This window comes from Cryptomeria japonica, chromosome 10, assembly GCF_030272615.1.
Source record: "Cryptomeria japonica chromosome 10, Sugi_1.0, whole genome shotgun sequence".
NCBI classification, from domain to species: Eukaryota; Viridiplantae; Streptophyta; class Pinopsida; order Cupressales; family Cupressaceae; genus Cryptomeria; species Cryptomeria japonica.
Window position 1 is genome coordinate 500,642,127 of NC_081414.1, and position 20,439 is coordinate 500,662,565.

Here is a 20,439-nt window from a genome sequence, read left to right on the forward strand (position 1 = left end):
ACTAGAAATCAATAGATATGACAATGCACCCAATGATTAATTACAAGCCACTATTGCGATGACGAAGCTTTTAGCTTATTTTATAACTAGCAAATATCCATCTTGACGTGAATCTGATATCTACACAGATATATCCAAAAGATTTAAGGTAGCAATCCCATCCAAACATCATAAGGACTGTTGCCTCGATTTTTTAGAATACCTCTTGGTGCATATCATATTTGTGTTAAAATGGATCGGGATCGATGCTACCAAATAAATAAGTTAATGTAATTATACACTTGTCAGTGAAGATCTCGAATCAAAAGAAAAATGTACTTGAAAACACTTCCTTTCCGTAAAACCAGTTCATCAATTACTGACACATAAAAGCAACTCTTGCTTCACAATACTCCAATTCCGGTTGGATGCTGCTGCTACTTTCTAGTTATGCATTTTGTGTTGATCTCTTAAGACTAAAACCTTTCGCATTAATAGATTTATCTAGATGCCACTTTACCAAAAAAGGACTCGAAACAAAAAGTCAAAAACAAAAAAATTTACTAGATATTTTTATATTCTCGAAACTAGAATATTTCACAAAACAATAAGCAAGCTCCAGTCCATGCCCCAAATATTTGCTTGCAATACTAATTTATACGATTCATTTCCTAGAAACTCAATCAAAAGAATCACTTCCAGTGAGTGCAGCACACTGACATTTTCTGAAAGTAATGTAGAAGGTGCTACTATTGAAAACTTGATCCATCAATATGCACATTGGCCAAACAGCTCTTCTACTAGTAACAGTTGCATCACGAGGAGCTTGAGCACATGAGAGGAAACTGACGTGTCTTGATCCTCCCATTCAAAGCAAGGGCTAAGATATCTAATTCTTCTACAAACCATATTTCAGATACTGTAGCCTGCAAACAACCATACATCAGCATGTTCTTTAAAACTTGAGTTACTAAATACACATATTTCAAATGTCGATTACAAACTACCCATTTTTCACTTTTATTATATTGGAAGAAAGTAAAAATCAGTTGTTTATAGAATTTCTCATCATGACTAATCATGAAAAGAATTTCAATTAGATAAAAACATATTTTTAAACATTTTCATAATATCATATGTAACAACGCATTCAAAGACAAATACATTGGAAAAATACATATTTACAGACATCATTTCAACATCAAAAATATACTAGATAAATTATACTAAGTTTCAAAGAGCATTTAATGTATAAGAAAATACTTGACCATAAAACTTTTGTACTACTCAAACCTCTTTTAAAAAAAAATAATAAATTCACTAGCGTTAACGACTGTGTAAAATGGAATATTAAATTAACAAGCAACTTTCCAACTACCAATTTCCAAGGGGGTTCTTCTATTATGACTCAGAGAGTACTATAGCATGAGCAACAATTACACAAAAGGCAGAAAGCATGCTTTTAACAAGCAAGGGAAAACAATTGTATGTTGTCACTTCCACATTTAAAAAGAACAACAATATGTTGTATCATCCAGAAAGTGAGGCTGAAGCACCCATAGGTTTGACAAACGATTGAATTCTCTATGTACTTGTCCATTCACAAGTGATATACTGTGATAGAAGAGCAGTTGTCACTATCAAGTGGGTTTTTGCCCCTTACTAGAGTTTTCTTAGCACATAAATTGTATTCGAAGCAGTTTACACTTCAACATTTTCTTTACTAAGTAGAGCAGCCTATTAACTGTAATGTCCCCTATTTAATTACTTGGAAAGTGGAGACAATTAACTAGCACTTTAATCACAAGTGACTACTTTTCTAAGTAATTAACACCAACCTTGAAAAAGAAAATAGTAAATACCACTTATAATAAGAATTATAAGTCACAATCTGCTATATGAATATATCTATTTCTCTAACTTGGTGTAATTGACATCTAGAACAATATATATACTCTGCAACTTTTATTTGGTACAGTGGATATGATGTTCAGAATTTGTAATATCTATAATCCTTATCGAATTGATATGATGTAATATCTTTGCTATGTTTGATATTAGGGTGAGAATTATGCAATGACTGTTAAAATGTCCCCCTTACTTTTTTTTTCAAATTTAAACACCACACTGCATCTGTTAAGGTTAGGAAAGAGAAGTATAATACTGCTGAAAGGTAACCCTTCCACTTTCTGATCACCAAGAGCCCAGTGTGGGTGAGGTGAGAGAATACGGTGAATAGGGGATTGTAAGCTCCAAAACAAACTGAAGTACAATTCTGGGCGGCAAGTCAGCCCCTTCCACTTGTCTAACCGGCAAGAACAACTTAATGTAAAATCACTCAACCACTTTTCAGCGGGAGGACAATTATTACAATACTGAAAATAAGATCACTCAATCACTTATTCAACGGGAGGACTATGAAACCAACTGAAAGTAATAGATAGGTGGCTAAGCCAGCCTCTTCCACTTCTTCAGTGAGAATACAAAATGTAAAATGCAACAAATTGAAGGCTGATCAGTACTACTGATTTCAACATTACAATGAGAGCATTAGCTTGCAGATTACAATAGGAAATAGATACCAAAACACACCAAAATGGTAGGAATTGATCCTCTAACAAATATGAGCCATCTAGCATATGAAAAGTATCCAAACAGGTAAATAACTTGGGTCTGATATAAAGAACAACAAACTAAAATAACAGACCAGCAAGAAGAGAAATCACCTAGATGCTCATAACTTCACCCACACAACTCCGAATGACTTGAAATCAAATGCAAATGATCCCTGAAGAGGAGGCGCCCAAGCCAAGACCAATCATCAGCTGCAAATTTGATCAACACACCTAATGCACGCTTCCCAAGGAATTCACAACAAGGTACGGCTAGGTAAGGAGGGATATTTTGTTAATAAAATTCAAATCAACACCAAACACCACAAAACTTAGCAAAAGGAATCGCCTAACCAAGAGGAGAACATAGGAAAAATACCTAGAAGTAGCAACTAAACTCTCAGAGACTCATGAATGAATTTCACAATCAGCTCCATACCAAACAGCAAACTCCAGCACTGAAAACAACACTCCAAAATCTGAAAGCACCAAATTTCTTCATCTTCATTAAGCTCAATTTGCTCCTCTAAGTGAGAAACAGTCACAACATTCAGCTAGGGGCTATCTTTCAAGCACGAAATTGAAGGAGGCTAGGAGGTATGCATTCCTCGAAGCAAGAGTATGGAATGATTTCGATAGCACTTCGTTATGATAAGCAATAGATAGTCTCAAATGAAGGCCAAGGCACTTATTTATAACTTTCTCCCAAATCGAACCTCCTTTTCCCTCCAATGTGGAACTTAACAATGGAATTCAAATTTACTTTTTAATTTGCATTTCGTTTCATTTCATCCTTCACCAAGTAGTCCCATTTTGCCTACACACTTTAAAGGTTATAATCCTTAAATGAAAAATCTCCAAAATGGACGCCCACCTTATGTCTTGAAAATGATACTTTAATAAAAAATCAATAAAGTTTGTTAAGACGTCCAAAGTAATAAAGTGAATTATACCATAAAATTAACTCATTTCCTCCTAAGGTGTCCATCTAGCCTTATTAATAATTCACTTATAAAATATTTTTCCCCAAACATGAATCGCCCAAAATAAGCTCAGACTTGCCAAAATAGCTCCGAAGATGTTGGAAAACAAACTGCTCAAACTAAACTGCCGGAAATAGCCATCTGAACTGACCTGTTGGAACCCTGCTAAAATTAGTACTTACTAAAAATAGCATACTACTAAAACTAGTAAGTGTTTCCAAAATTATTTTAACCACATTTAGAGCAGCCATTGCAACTTACTAAAAATAGTAAGTCCGGAAAAGTCCTCCAATTCATTTGTATGTCATACCATTGCGAAGCTCTTTGAAAACCCAAAAAACCCAGAGAAATGAGACGTCCTCGGCCCCACTTACTAAAAATAGTAGGTTTACCAAACTTCACTGGCCGCTATGCATGTACCATCATTGCGAAGCTTTTCTGAAAACCCGGAAGGAATCCAAAACCAAAATTGTGAAACTCCAACATGCGAGCCACCAAAAATGCCGAAACATCCTCCTAGAAGTAGGAAACCCTAATTTCTGCTCCCAACTAGCCTACGGGTCTCTGGAATAGGCTAACGGCCAACAAAACTGATTACTGCTGAGAAGGGGACATTACATATGTTCGTTCCTTTGTAGTATGCAAATAATGGTGCTATGCCTATTAAACAAACAATCTTCGATGCCTTGAATGAATGATGAGAATGTCTTATTATATCTGCATTCTGAAATGATAAGTCACTTAGTAGAGACACGTCCCATGTCCCTTCAAACTTGCCATTCTTCATAACAACTATTAATCGTTTCCTTCATTATTATTTTGGTCCTCAATTCGACTTTGCATTCTTTCACTATAATCCACACTTGTAATCGTTGATGCCTTCTCGTAACTTAACCAGGATATAATATCATGCCTCTTCATTAATATCAATTCCATCGATAATGATATAGATTATTATAATCAATATCGATTATTCTTATGTTGTCACTAATCATTAATTAGTTGAATCAATATGATTGGTTAAGGGATGTTATCCGCTTAGTCTCTGTTTAACTATATTGTCGTTTAATGATTCTTATTGTCTTGCTAACATTATCTTCCTTGCTATCACTTTGCCTCATACAAGTTGTTGTTTACTAGATCTGTGTGTGGAGGTGGGTGTAGTTTCCTCTTTTCTTCCGTCCATGTTTGAATCATCCCCAACTCCCTCATTCATCCTCCTCCCACGTCTGCCATGGGAAGTCGTGGCTGTTAGGGAAGGTTTGGAGGGCGGTGACTCCTTGAAAAGTCACTGCTCTCCATCACTCAATGCCATTAAAAGTTACCGCTCCCTTAAATAATCGATTAACATTATTCCCAACATTAATTCATTAATATCCTTATTAATGAATAATATTTTATTATTAATGTGAATTAATAATAATTTACTAAATACTAATCAATGGATATTATTTATTAATAATAATCAATGAATATTATTATGTCATTATTAACAACAATTAATATTATTTATATTATTATTTTATATATATATTTATATAAATATATATATATATATTTTTTTAATTTCAATTTTATCATTAAATTATGTTTCAAAGTGGGGACATTACAGTCTCCCCCACTCAAGATTGCTTGTCCTCGAGCAATGATCATGGAGTGCTCAAAATGATTCTCAATATGAAATAGCTTTAGAAATACACATGGAATAAACATGCTGAAAATACATCAAACATGAAATAGACACATAGAATACACATAAAACACAGAGCAGACACATGCAAACACGGAGCATACACACGGAAACACATATTGTTAGGTTCTTGACACTCACTAAGAGTATCCTCTACATTCACTAAGAATGCCCTTAGCGCTCACTAAGAATGCTCTTGTCACTTGCTAAGAGTGCCCCAAACATTCATTGAGAATGTTCCTAGCACTCACTAAGAATGCTCCTGGCTTTCACTAAGAATGCCCCTGACATTCACTAAGAATGCCTTGATTTCTTGTTGGATGTTTCTCCATCACAACCTTCTTCTATCATATGTATTTGTCCTCTTTTGCATTGATGGTTATAGCTCCATGGTTCTATACATTTGAAATATAGACTCTTCTCCTTTAACTCATCTCTTGCTTGGCATCGATGCTCTGTATTCCATTGTTCATGGCATACATAACATTTTCTCCCTGTATTGTACTTCCTTGAATCCCAGCTGCAAGTGTGACCCTCTCTCCACTTCTTTTTGCAATCAAAACAAAGGCCCTTTTTCTTCAATTCCTCCTAGTCATTGAAAGAAAGATATGGTTTCTTGTGTTCATCTTCTTCAATAAAATGACTATCTTTTGGTGGTACTCTCTTGTGGTGACTTCTTTTTTTTGTTTGGGCAGAGTCAAGCCTTGTGGCCTTAAGAATTGCCTTTTGGAGATAAGGAGGCTCAAAGGCACTTACTAGCCCTTGGGTTGCATCATTCAACCCTTCTATGAATAGTTAGATAAGTCTGTCCTCAAATATTCCGGGGACCATAACAGCTAGCCTCTGGAACTCTGAAATATATTCTTCAAGGCTTCCTCTCTGCTTTATTCTTGTGAGTTCTTTGAAGTGTTTTTGAGGGTGGGTGTGATCAAACCTCTCAATGAGTTTCTCTTTGAAGACATCATAGGTCTTAATATTCTTATGGTCCTGTGTGACTACACCATGGTGCCACCACTCATGTGTTGTTCCTTCTAAATGTAGTATGGCAAATGTGATAGCATCTCTTTCTTTCATGGGACAAAGGGTGAGGTAGGTCTCTAGTTTCTGAATCCATGAATGAGCTGTGATTTTTCCAGACCCATCAAAATTGGGGATGGTCATTTTCCCTACCTCATTTTGTATTTCCTGGTTGGGTTGTGTCCTCCTTTCCTTATGGGATCTATTTGAGTCAGCTTTGCAAAATTCAGAAAAAGGGATACTTCTCTTGATTTCAGGATCTAGTCTTGCATATTCTGCAGCAAGTTCCCTCAATCCTAGACATGAGCTCCTCCATTGTCCTCAGATGGTTCTTCTCTAATAAAACAAGAGTGTATATTTGTTCCATGGGTAGACTCTTGGGTGGTCCTATCATCACCTTCTAATTGACTTGGGGATCTCCCCCTTTCCCTTCTTTGGCTTGGCCTGAGGTTACTTATGGTTGCTGTTATGTTTTAAAGGGTTTGGGCAGTTTGTTCCATAAAGGACCTAAACTCATGCTCCATAGCTAGTGTGGCTTTCTTTCTTTCCCTTTCTAGAGCTCTTATGGTTCGCTGACTTAAGCGCATTAACTAGTTCCCTTAGGCTGGCAGGAGCATGCTCTGATTCCCCTTGTAATGTCCCCTATTTAATTACTTGGAAAGTGGAGACAATTAACTAGCACTTTAATCACAAGTGACTACTTTTCTAAGTATTTAACACCAACCTTGAAATAGATAATAGTAAATACCACTTATAATAAGAATTATAAGTCACAATATGCTATATGAATATATCTATTTCTCTAACCTCTGCAACTTTCATTTGGTACAGTGGATATGATGTTCAGAATTTGTAATATCTATAATCCTTATCAAATTGATATGATGTAATATCTTTGCTATGTTTGATATTAGGGTGAGAATTATGCAATGACTGTATACTATGAAATACCTTTCTGCTTTTTCTGATATGACTGTATACTTATGCCATCGGTCTTCTTCTTGTCACCTATAGTGATGTTAATTAATTACTGTGTCTGTTCGTTCCTTTGTAGTATGCAAATAATGGTGCTGTGCCTATTAAACAAACATTCTTCAATGCCTTGAATGAATGATGAGAATGTCTTATTATATCTGGATCCTGAAATGATAAGTCACTTAGTAGAGACACATCCCATGTCCCTTCAAACTTGCCATTCTTCATAACAACTATTAATCGTTTCCTTCATTATTAGTTTAGTCCTCGATTCAACTTTGCATTCTTTCACTATAATCCACACTTGTAATCGCTGATGCCTCCTCGTAACTTAACCAGGATATAATATTGTGCCTCTTCATTAATATTAATTCCATCGGTAATGATATAGATTATTATAATCAATATCGATTATTCTTATTTTGTTACTATCATTAATTAGTTGAATCAATATGATTGGTTAAGGGATGTTATCCGCTTAGTCTCTGTTTAACTATATTGTCATTTAATGATTCTTATTGTCTTGCTAACATTATCTTCCTTGCTATCGCTTTGCCTCATACAAGTTGTTGTTTGCTAGATCTGTGCATGGAGGTGGGCATTGTTTCCTCTTTTCTTCCGTCCATGTTTGAATCATCCCCGACTCCCTCATTCATCCTTCTCCCACGTCTGCCATGGGAAGTCGTGGCTGTTGGGGAAGGTTTGAAGTCGTGGCTCCCTTAAATAATTGATTAACATTATTCCCAACATTAATTCATTAATATCCTTATTTAATGAATCATATTTTATTATTAATGTGAATTAATAATAATTTACTAAATACTGATCAATAGATATTATTTATTAATAATAATCAGTGAATATTATTATGTCATTATTAAAAGCAATTAATATTATTTATTTATTTATATTATTATTTTATATATATATATATATATATATTTATTTTAATTTCATTTATCATTATTATTCTATCATTAAATTGTGTTTCAAAGTGGGGACATTACATTAACTTCTCCATTAATGGCTGTCATTTAATTTTAATTAAGTAGCAACGAATGAATTCTTTGTTTTGTGATTCCTCAAGCATAGGTTTTGAGAAATTGCATATGACGTATACTTCTTAAACAATTAAAAAAGAAAACATGAAAAGGGTTGACATCTTTCTGAACAACCTTTTCATCCTAAGTTACCAGTTCTAGAATGGGAACAGATATGGGTCAAGGTTAGGATATGCCAGTACAGCTCTTTTTTCCATGGATATGGGTACGGCTGCATGTGTGTGTTTGTAAAAATAAAATAAAATTATATAAGCAAAAAACATAAACTATACAAAATTGACAATACAAATACTGCAAAAACTTAACCAATTACAAATATACAAATACTGCAAATATAAATAGTATTTGTATATTGTATAACTGCAAAATATAATATATATTTAAACATTTGTATTTATCATGGTTGCCAGGAGACCAGTACTGGTACTAGTCCGAGAGACAAGTACTGATTTTAGTACGTAAACTTGGAGATGCCATTTTTTTAATATAATTTAATAATTTATAATTTTACTACAATAAAGCTGAAAATATCATGACTTTTCCAGTTTTTTCAATTTGTTTTATTTCTTTTGATACAAAAACTTTAGTTTTTGTAGGTTTTTCTTTTTTCTTTTTAATGAAAAAACAGAGAATCATCAGCCGGTTGTCTCATGCAAGCAGAGACATCTCCACAAGCATTTCCAATACTAGAAACGCATCCCAAGGTGTCAGAGATGCATCTCCCTGCAACTATGGTATTTCTATCCTACTTATATTTATATTTGTATACACCATATAGTTACAAGAGTCAGACTTGATCAAACTCAGCAATTAAAAAATCATGAAATATAGAGATTTTTTACGGAGTTAAAGCTTTTACTATACACCCTTCAATAAATCAGACCTAATGATTTAATTTACTTATCAATTAAAAGCTGATTTGATGACAAACACAAGTTTACAAAAATGTGGATTTGACAGTTTATGACAATTTTTAATTTAAAATTGTTTTTATTGGTCATGGGTTCCCCTAGGCACAGCCATGCTGCCCCTAGTACCCTATGGGTATACTCCCACAAGGTATTTGGAGCAGCAAGGCCATTGCCCTGACTATCTTGTGCACATACCAGGCCCCACTCCCACACCTGCTCCCATGCAACTTGAAAATGGTGTTACATCCCACTTGTGTCCTAGAAATTTTGATGTTATTTTATGTATTGATACTTGTTGCTTAGTATTGTGGAATGGTGATTCGCAAAACATATATTAATGATTTAGTTTTAGTCATTATGGAATATGAGATGATTGCTTCTTTTATCAATAAATGCAACAATAGAGATGTGTTAGGATTCCAGACGAACTCGTGAATTTGACCTAGTGTGTGTAGGAGATCGTCGTCCTCCGAGAAGGGAGGCAAAGTATCATCAGGTCAAGAGGTAACAAAAGGACTCAATGCCGTTTGGAACCCTATCTGTAAGTTGAAACTTCTAGAGTTGTGTTAACCTTGTTACCATCAACCAGTGTTAAGCCAAGTGACCCAACTAGTTAGTGTAGCTGATTAGGGTTTTTACCATCCTTGTCTTGGATTTGGTATTTATTTCTTTTGACCAAACCATTTTGAGATTTTTTATCTTAACTCTTTATGTTCCTTATGATTAAAGGAACCTCTTGAAGCCATTTGGTTATTATACTAAAATACAACTTATATATATATATATATATATATATATATATAAAAGTAAATATATGTGTGTATTCATGGTTTATGAGATACATACATATACATACTTATATAGATGTTTATACATATTATGTATATATAAATATAAATATACAAGCAACGTAATAGTCTATTTGAAATCCTTATTATTAATCTTTTGTATGGCTTAATTACGTATGCCATATTTGTGGGTGCCATGTTTTTTGTATAAGATTATACTTTAATAAAAGCATCACTTTTTATAACCCAACAGGTTCATATGAGAATTAACCCACTTAAGTTGATGAGATATATATTTTTGTCACTTGACCCAAGTGCGAGTTGCTTACCGCCATAGTGGCAAAGGCGGAATTTGTGGCAAGTTGGGCAAATTTGAATGAGATGAATTGAAATTAACCAGAAATAAACCCAACCATTTCATTTGGCAATATTTAGAAAGTCTTGGGGAATTCGTAAAAAGATATTATGGCTTGAGTAGTCTTTTTTCTGGGGAAGACATTTGAACTCTTTACAAGGAAAAACATACACAGTGTTTAATATTTTGTTTGCTTTGCAATGGAAGCTTGAATTGTGTTGGTCTAGCGCTACCCTGCATTGCCAACCGTGGAAGCTAGGAAGGAAACAATGGACGTGGGAATTTCTGATAAGGAAGCCACAACAATCATTCTCTTGCTACATTTACCAGGTCATGTTTCTCTTATACTGGAACGACTCTATAATCTTCACTTCCAAACCTCTTTATTATGAAAGGAAAGACTCATTGCATTTCTGGAATTAAGCAAGACTATTTTCTTTGACTGAGTTGAAGCTTTAAAAGAAGCTCTAAAATAGATGAGAATGGGAAATGCATTGTGTTATTACAGCTAGTTGTAGCTTCAAATAGTCGTACAATGAACTTAAACTGGAACAAAACCCTATAAGATGTGGGTTCATTTGATTTGCTGAGATATTTCAAAATACAATTAAGTTAGATTGATAAAAGCAGAAACGTATTTCAGAAGTTGGTTAAGTTCGTATTAAAAGGACTTCGAAATATGGTTTTGCACATAAATGCCATAGGGTCACGATTACATGAGTGGTACCTTCTTTATGTTATTTTGTTCTCTCAATCGAATTAATGAAAAGCTTAAGGGGTTTTACTTGAGCTCAATAAGAATGCTAAATCAAAACGGATTAACCAGTAATGAGATAGAGGCTGCCTTTAGAAATGCTCTATGTATTGTTAATCGAGCCTATGTGAGTAATTTTGTCTCCTGTAAGAGAAGAATGAATAAAACCCTAGCATGAAGATGGTTACATAGGCAAATACAGTAACTCTTTATGATCCATAAATGCAGATTTGCATGCATATAAAGATATAGAGCAGTGTTAGCATGTAAATACATAGTGCATGTTATAGCTAGCACGGATATGAGAGTTACGGTAAGTTGCCTAGCTAATCTCCTTCATGCCTAGGTAATCAATACAAGACTCGAGAAATGTAGTGAACCAGGGAGGTTACACCTTTTTCCATAATAAGACAGCAAGGATGTATACTTCGCACCAAATTAAATAAAAATTAAAAAGTCCTCAAACCTCAAGAAGAGGTAGAAAATCCAACCAAGATGAACAAGCTATGACACTCAGTAGAGAACTATCGTTTATATACTTGATTCATGTGTGAGTTGTAACTAGATACCAAGTTGGAAGATAAGTGGTCATCCTTGAGTTGAGTTTTCCCAACAAAAGAATATAAGTCCTAAAGAGTTCAAGTTGTTGCCGAATTAATGAAGAGAACAAACTATGAATGTTAAGGTAGAAGCACCTTTGGAAATACTGGTTGTGTACCTAATCCTTTAAGTGTTCTCAAGCGTATGGAAATAATGACAAAAGCCATGTTATGATACTGTTTAGAGGTATTGAATACATTTTTAAACTCGGAACTGTCCTAGGATTGAAACACAAATTACAAGCATCATTGTCGTAATGATAAGCTACAGCTGGATAGGAAGCCAGAGTGGCTAACCAAACTAGACTTGAAAGCATAGGCTCAATTAGAATCTAGCATAAACATTTGAGATGGTTAGAAGAACCAATCATGGAATTAAAAGTTAGAAATCAAAATATTGTTATGTATTCCTAGAAAGGATAAGCGCAAAGGTTTCGTGTTTTCTGCAATTAGCAAATTTCCAGACCTAAGAGAGAGTCTTGGAACAATTAACAATTGTAAGATAGTATAGTAATGGTAAACTGAGTTCCCATACCTGAGAATAGGAGAGAGCAAGTTAGCTAGCTCATGAGCTCAAGTATGGAACTAGAAGGTTTCATCAACAAAGAAGATAAAAATAAATTAAAAGTGTTACATAAAGGAGGATTAATAGCTAATGGTTATTTTTACTACAAGTCTGTTTTCTTCTAAGTCGGAAACATATGTGTAAGCCTAGTAAGCCTCAAATAGAGTCGTTATGTAGGTAGCATAAGAGACAGTCTTGATGGTTTGGAGTTCTACCTCTTGTTTTCGGTTAAACTGAGTAGGGTGTTGATCAGTGACTACATGCATTAACTTGTTGCAACATGTAAAAACCTTTAGCCAAGGTGACGTTACAAACTATAAGCGTCAATCAGTTCCTTGATCTAGATGTCATACTAGTTAGGAGTAGCCTATGGAGTGTGATCGACTAGGGATTGTGTAGGGTCAAACACCGGTTCCAGATGGCATTGGAATCCAACAACTATTACTTCCCTGCGAAGGGTTAGGAATTTCCAGTTTGATATTAGCATGGGGGGTTGGTAAGTCCGTGGTTGGACGAAAAAGCACCCGATGATACTTTTCCTCTCTCAACATTGTAAAGAACATTTAAAGTTCAAAATGAGAATCAGGTAACTGTAAAGACCGAACCCTCCTTCTATATTTGTTGAAGTTGCACTATACTTCATTATGTTCCATACATATGGAAATGCTTACATCTTTTCTAGTTTAATTGCCTATTTAAAAAAAAAAAGTTATCAAGGTTTTTCAGTTACAATATTGCATACTTTAAAGATACTCTTGTTGCAAGTTACAATTGGTTAAATGTATTTTAAAAGTTGCATAGTGAATGCATGTTACAAATGGGTCCAATTCTAAACAAATCTAGTAAAATAGTTTTCATGTGAAAGGGGAATTTGCAACCATCCTTTCTCCACCCTTAAAATATTTTGAATTTTGTTTTTATTATGGCAAGAGAAATGATGGGAGTTTCCTTCTTCCTTCAATTGAAAATTCTATTTCTAAAAAAGAAAACAAAAAATTAACTAGAGAAGAGAGACAAACATCACTTCTCATCTATTCGTTTAACATGAAGATTGGTTGGAGAAGACTCTCTTTGTCAATTGATTGTGAGTATAATACTCCTAAATGTGGAAATGAGATGAAGATAGCCAAACCACTCATCCAAGATAAACCTCTTAACACACATGTCACTTATTTTGTGATGAGCACACAATTATATTGAGAGGGAGGGGAGAGGGGGAGGGGAGGGAGAGCGGTGAGGTGGAAGAGTATCAATGTAATGCAACTTTTACCAGTTTAAAACTTTATCAATCACAATACCATCATTTACTCAACATCAATAATTATGCACACGAGAAGAGCACAATAAAACACAATATTTATTTGGAAACCCTTACGGGAAAAAACCATTGCACAATAATGCTTTTATTAATCTTCTTTTTACAAATTTTGTAGGCACCAACCTGTTGGTGTTTGTTTTACAATCTACCAAACATTAGAATAGGATGCCCGAAGGCATTCTATCCTCTCCTGAAAAATCACTACTGATTCCAAGGTCTATATGTGCGAACAAGCAACTTTAGCAAGGCGGAGTTTAGGAAGTCTTCAACCAGCATGGTGGACTTTTGGTCTACCTCTATGGCGGACTTTGGAGGATGCCATGACTATCTTCATCATCAAGTTTTGGGCGGAGTTTGGGAGGCCTTAAGAGGCTTACACACCATCATGAGCGGACTTTAAACATCCCTCCAACATGGCGGACTTTGGAAGGCCTTCATCCCATCCTTCATCCCATCCTCTTCATGGCAGACTTTTGAATGACCTCCATCATGGCGGACTTTCATGAGACATCAAGGAGGGCAGACTTTTGAAAACATGACTACCAAGGCGGAGTTTTAGACTAGCTCCTCAAGGCGGACTTTAGGCATCTCTCAACATAGGGCGGAGTTTAGAACTCTCTCTTTAAGGTGGACTTTTGGAGGCTCTCAAGAGGGCGGACAATATATGAAATATAACATTTAAGTATAAGTGGTATTGAAATACCACCTATACTTTAAGTTATATTTCATATATATTGTCAAGATGTTTGAGAGTGGTTTCGAACCTCCAGGAGTTATAATGCAGAATCTAGTTTTTGGAGGATTCTTCTATTTTCCAGACAGTCAAATTTCAGGATCGGGATGACATTCCAAACAGCCAATTTTCAGGACATTTGAGGATGACATTCCAGACTTAGATGATTTTTCGAGCTGATTATCCTTTGAATGTGCCATGACCCCCTAAAATATAGGAACTTAGCTTTTTGGGTCAAAACTTGAAAATTTTGGATCGCAGTCGAAGCAGGTCAGTGGTATCAATGCAAACCCTAGGTTGCCATTCTGAAAAAGCAAAAAGCAAACATCCCTAAAAAATAGGGAAAACTTTCTAAAAATAGCCATATCAGGGATCAGGCTAAAAACACCAAAATCGAAACTTCCTAAAAAATAGGAAAAAGCAAAAAACCAAACTTTCTAAAAATAGAAAGTTGTCCAAATCAATTGCGATCTTCGTCCTTTGGCCTTTCTAAGTGCTTTGACAATATTCGGACTCTGGTATCACTTGGCTTGCAAAAACTAGCTTTCAATCTCTAGGACTTGAACCGTTCAAAACTGAGCAAGGCTTGGCAAAAACTAAAGCGGAAGACCACGGGAAACTAACAAAAACCCTAGAAAGCAGTAAAAGAGAGGGTCCCCATTTGCAATGGGGCGAAGTGTGAAAAAGGTCACAACACAACCCCTCATTCAATTTGTGAGCACCAACTCACTGGAAGGCACCAACTTCCACTTCTGAATTTGGAGGCACCAACCCCCATTCAATTTGTGAGCACCAACTTCCAAAGCAAAGTATCACCTTCTATATTGCTCCTTCAACAAATGGACTATTTGATCTCTTTTATATATCTCTCACAAAGATCTCATATTCATAATCTGCTCTTAGATCTTCTGCACATAAACTTCTTTAAATCTCTATATACTTTTCTTCACAAGAAAATTGCTTCAGAACTCTTCTCAATTCTGCCTTGAAATCTCTCATTTATCCTCTCCACTATGCTTCATTTCTGCATATACTCTTCTTACAATTTTCTCTTCATTTGCTGGTGTATTTGGTATGGCTTTTTGTTATCCTCACACCTATTTCATCACTTCTCAAATGCCTTTCATATCTTCAGTGATCTCATGAATGGAGATGTCTTTTGCAAAGGGAGATAACTCTTTCTAGACAACACACCTCTTCATACACATACCATTTGATTTTTAATATGTCTTTATAAATCTCCTTTCAAATCTAATATAAATCACCTTGAAAGGTCTGCTATAATTTAGCCTAAAATCTCTTCAAAAAATCTGCTAAAACTTTCCCTTAATGTCTGCTCCAAATATCTACAAGATTGGCCTTAACACCCTCTCAAAAGTTTTCTCAAACCTCTCTCATAAATCTGCTCAAAACTCTCTTTTAAGATCTGCTATAAATATGCTGATAGAGTATATACTTCTGCTCCACCCTTCACCATCTTACCTTGAACGATTTTCCTTCAATCATCTATTTATTAACCTTCTTCAGATCTTCTTACAAGGTCTGATTTAATTCCTTCCGATCAACCCTTTAATCTGATTTAGATCTTCTCCAATATGCTTAAAAGTCTGCTCTAATATGTTGCTCTAATCTTTCTCCTAGATCTCCTACACAAAATCTGCCTTTGACTAATCTTCTACTATATTCTCTTCACATCAATCTGCTAGTGTATATATGATTTATCTATTTGTCTTCCACACACACTTCCTCTACATTCCACAAACTCCCTTTTATATCTTCATGTCCCTTGTAAAGAGAGACATCTCTTTGAATAGTAATGTCTTTTCAAAACAATCATGACTCTTCCTTCCTCATGTTTTTGTACAATGATCTTCACATAACACGCTTAATTATTTCCCCTTATAAAATCTGCTTGCTACTAGAAAGATATTACCTTTTTAAATCTATTCATTAATCTTTTTCCCACTCATCTCTTTTTAAACCTTTCATATATCTTCTTTTTGCACATTAAAGGATGCATCTTTTAGAAGAGAGATATCTTTCTAAAAGGGTATGTCCTTTTGTTAAAACTAATTCCCAAATCTTTTCTTCATTCTAATCAAGCACTGCCTTTTGTTTCATATGATATTTCAATTAGAAACTTGCCTTCTTTGAGTCTCACACATCTCTTATTAATACATGGTTGGATGCTTTATTAAAAGACACAACTTATGAAGAGGTGCCTCTTCATAACATTTATTTGCTTCATGTACAAAAACCATTTAATCACTAAATACTTCTCTTCATAATCCTTGGTGACTTTCCAACACTAATGTCTCTTTTTCTTCTGCACTCCTTTGTCATTAATGGGTTGATCTTCTTTTAACTCCTTTGACATCAATGAATTATGCTTTGACATTAATGACAACTTTCAATCATTTATATACCCTTGACATCAATGACAACTTCCAATCATCTATTTACCCTTGACATCAACGACAACATTTTGGTCCCTTGCCATCCCCATCTTGGTTTTCTACCAACATCCCCATCCAAAATATTTCCCATCTCTTCACTTTCTCTCCCAAGAATCTTCCATTTTCAATCAACTCCCTACTACTCCTCATCATAACTTCATTGTTGCTATGAGATGTGTAGCAATTATCTGAGAATTTACTCAAAATCTTGCAAGGGTACTCAAATTCTAATATTCTAGTTGAGAACATATTATTTTCTCAAAAATGCTAATTCTTAAAAGTAAATTTCAAAAAACCAAAAGTATTTTCATCTCCAATCAACTTGTACATTTGGCTACACTCTCCTACTTGCTTCTTCATCTATACGTGCACTCCATCCATGTCCTCTGAAAAAAGCCTCACCTTTTGCAAACTTCTTATCTGATTCTTACAATCTAGAATGATGCTTTCATTTTGGACCTGATTCGAACTCTACATATGCAAAAACGCTTATCTCATTCTACGAATTTTCTTCCATCCAAACATCTAAGCAAATATGATAACATCCCACTCATCTATGCTTGACAATCAAACGGTAATATACAGAGCTATGATACAACTTCATGGCCTGCTGCTTCAATCTTGTCCTCTAGCAATGGCAAAAATTATATTCCCCTGTCAAAGGTTATATTCTTGGGAAAACAAAGCATCAAACAACTCCTTTAAAGAACTATAAATGCTATGTAGATGGCATCACTAGCCTTCCTGTATAGAATGAACTAAACCGTTTAAAAAGTCAATCAACCACCCAAAAAATAGTCTCTACCTTCCAGTTTCTTGTGAAATCCAGAACCAAAGGTTCATGGTTAACTAATAACTTGATCCATTTTAAACTGACAATGATTTGTTCAATATATAATTCTGGGTGTGAGTTCTTTTGTGGCTAACCAACAAACTCTGCATCTTTCCACAAATTTTCTAACATTTCTTGATTTTCAAAGCTAATAAGTATCGTTTTTCTACAAAAGCTTAAATTTGTCACCCCCAAACCAGCCGCCTCAGCCACCACTATGCAATCCTTCGATCAAATTCCACTCAATGAATTCACATATGATGTTTCATGAAAAGGAGTCCTTATTCAAGGTAGATATCCAAGTACTAAGGTTCCATCTCATATTAGGCTCTGCAAAACCATCATTTTATAACATAAAACTATTTTAGAACTTCAGCACCAATGGATTTGCAAAAACTCTGCCCATTTCATTACCCTTTGATTTAATTGTCCTTTCTTGTAAAAGAAATGGACTGGCTAATATTTGCAAACCTCTTGGGAAACAGATAATGATTCCACTTCTTTAATTCCTAAATTATGGAATAAAATTCATTTCCATATGCTAAGTATTTTCTTTTTGCATTATTCAATTTCTCACTGAAAATTTTGGTTGGGTTTCCCTCTTGCCTCAACACTGGTCATATAACCTGTTCCACTTGCATCACAATCAACTTGGAATCAATTAAGTCCCACATGGGTATTCCTGAAACATAATTTCTTTTTCAAAAGCTTAAAATTCCTCTGAGCTGCTATAGTCCGAGTAAAGATTCTTCTTTTTATGCATTAAATTAATGGTGCACAATACCACAAAAAAATGTATAGACTTTCTCTAAATACTAAAATCCTTGTTAGGAAATGAAAATTTATGCTTCACATATATTCCTTGGAGGTTTTTTTTTCTTAACATTTGAAAATATAACATCAAGGAGATGCCAGAGTAATTACAAATCCAGGTCTAGCTCATCACCAGCATAAGCCAGGAACCAAATATAGGAACTTGTAAAAACTACTAGTATAAGACAAAGTAAAATGTAGCACTCTTTGTCTGAATACAATTTCCATGGGCCTTAAGAGAAAACTTATGATGCATCTTATATTTTCAAAGCATCTAAAAAGATTAACATAATTCAAAACAATTTGAAGTATTACCAGTTTTCAATCATCAATAGTTCTTAGAATATTTACCAGGTATTGTGGCCATCCATGTCACCAATGTTTAAAGTAATATACCGCGTTACCAAATTGACCTGCAGACTGCCCAGAAACAGATGCAAAACACTTTGGGTATGGAATCAGGTATGGGTACCCTGTGGAATCACACAGGGTATTGAATTCCTGTCCCAGAATTACTTGATTGTGTCCATCAACATAACCCAGTGATTCTAGAACAGAACTGCAGTAACCTTGCAATTCCACAAGGTAACCGCACTTTTTCACCTTTTTTTTAAAAATGACCCTCAAGTTTGACTTTTCAACTTTAAAAGCTAAATCAGAACCCTGAATTGAACCTCAACTTCTTAAAAACACAAAAAAATACATTTACTTCATATTCAAAAGCTAAAAAACTTGCTTTACTCTCACTCTTGCTTGTCATTGCACATATAGAGTAGAAAATCGAACATTGAAGTTTGGATCGCTATTCATACACGTATGCAACAGCCCATTTGGTACCAAGGAGATTGCATTCTTGGATTGGAGGTAAGAAAATTATTTTTTGTTTTTTGTTTTCTTCTTCTATGAATAAATTCGCTTGTTTTGTTTTTCATTCTTCTACATTTAAATAAATTAGGATCTATTTTTTTAATTTGAATGAATTGTTTTCAAAACTTGTTGCCATAGGAATCACGATGGCACCAATTTGGTGTAGCAATGGACGAAGGATGCAATCAAAGATTATACAACCATGCAGCCTAACACAAAACATTCTCAATTTTACACTGGAATGCAAATTTTTAGATATAATTAAAGCAGTTTATAATCAAGTATACAATATTCACCAGTTTCGGATTGAGTGGAATGAGTTGGTTGGTGTCATTGGCAACATGATAAATATGACAAACACAATTATCCATGTAGATAATAATTTTAGAGACATCTTCATTGTGTCATGAGAAGATACTACAGCCAAGTTCCATGGTACTACGTTGTTATGATGAATGTTGACTTCTCTCATACGATTTATGTTGTATATAATTGTGTACATACAAAATGCAAGCATAAGAGAACAAGTAAACTAAGTTAACCTATTCCACTCACAATGCATGCAACACTCCGATCAAGCATAAGGATTAGTTAAAAAAATCAATAAAACGCATAAAATCTCACCAATACCAACCCTTGTTGCACCAGGCTATAGTGGTCGAGCTCCAAGATAGTAACACGTGAGTGATCTTACCAACAGCATAACATTGCCTGAGGCAAGATAAAAATGGCTTTGGTTGCATCTAATTTACAGATTTTTTGATGAGTGATAGGATGGCTAGGATCAATTTGAGGATCGCATGCTCAAATTGGTTGAGAGGATTGGGATGGTGAGGAGAGGACAAGTGTTCCCAAGTGGTTGGCGCATGAAAAGAAGTACAAGATTAAAAGGAAACTGATATTTGAGGATATCTTTGGAGATTTAATGCTCATTCCTTTGCCCTTTTAAATGACTTTTGTTGTATAATTAATTTTAAATTGTGTATTGTATAAGATGTCTAAGTTATTTGGGAGAGATTTAGGAAATTAAATTGCCTGGTTATCTTTGTGTAATGGACACCCACTTTGAAATATAATTTAATAGTATATAATAATAATAAAATTAAAGTTCAAAAGAATAAAAATAAAATT

At 34.7% G+C, this 20,439-nt stretch overlaps 1 protein-coding gene across 11 annotated transcripts in view; it reads right to left on the reverse strand.

The window, feature by feature from the left end:
- Nucleotides 1-526: 526 nt before the first annotated feature.
- LOC131039400 (uncharacterized) overlaps nucleotides 527-20,439 on the reverse strand; it is a 154,449-nt gene continuing 134,536 nt past the window's right edge. For 4 of the 11 annotated variants that reach the window (XR_009104620.2, XM_057972134.2, XM_057972140.2 and 1 more), the window contains one exon: nucleotides 834-905. Coding sequence is in view for 8 of the 11 variants with exons in the window: in XM_057972134.2 (XP_057828117.1) it covers nucleotides 892-905 (14 nt within the window). In the remaining 3 variants the exon portion in view is untranslated. Of the gene's footprint in view, nucleotides 906-18,792; nucleotides 18,886-20,439 lie in introns of all 11 variants that reach the window. The other 7 variants (XR_009104619.2, XM_057972133.2, XM_057972136.2 and 4 more) reach the window with 3 other exon arrangements.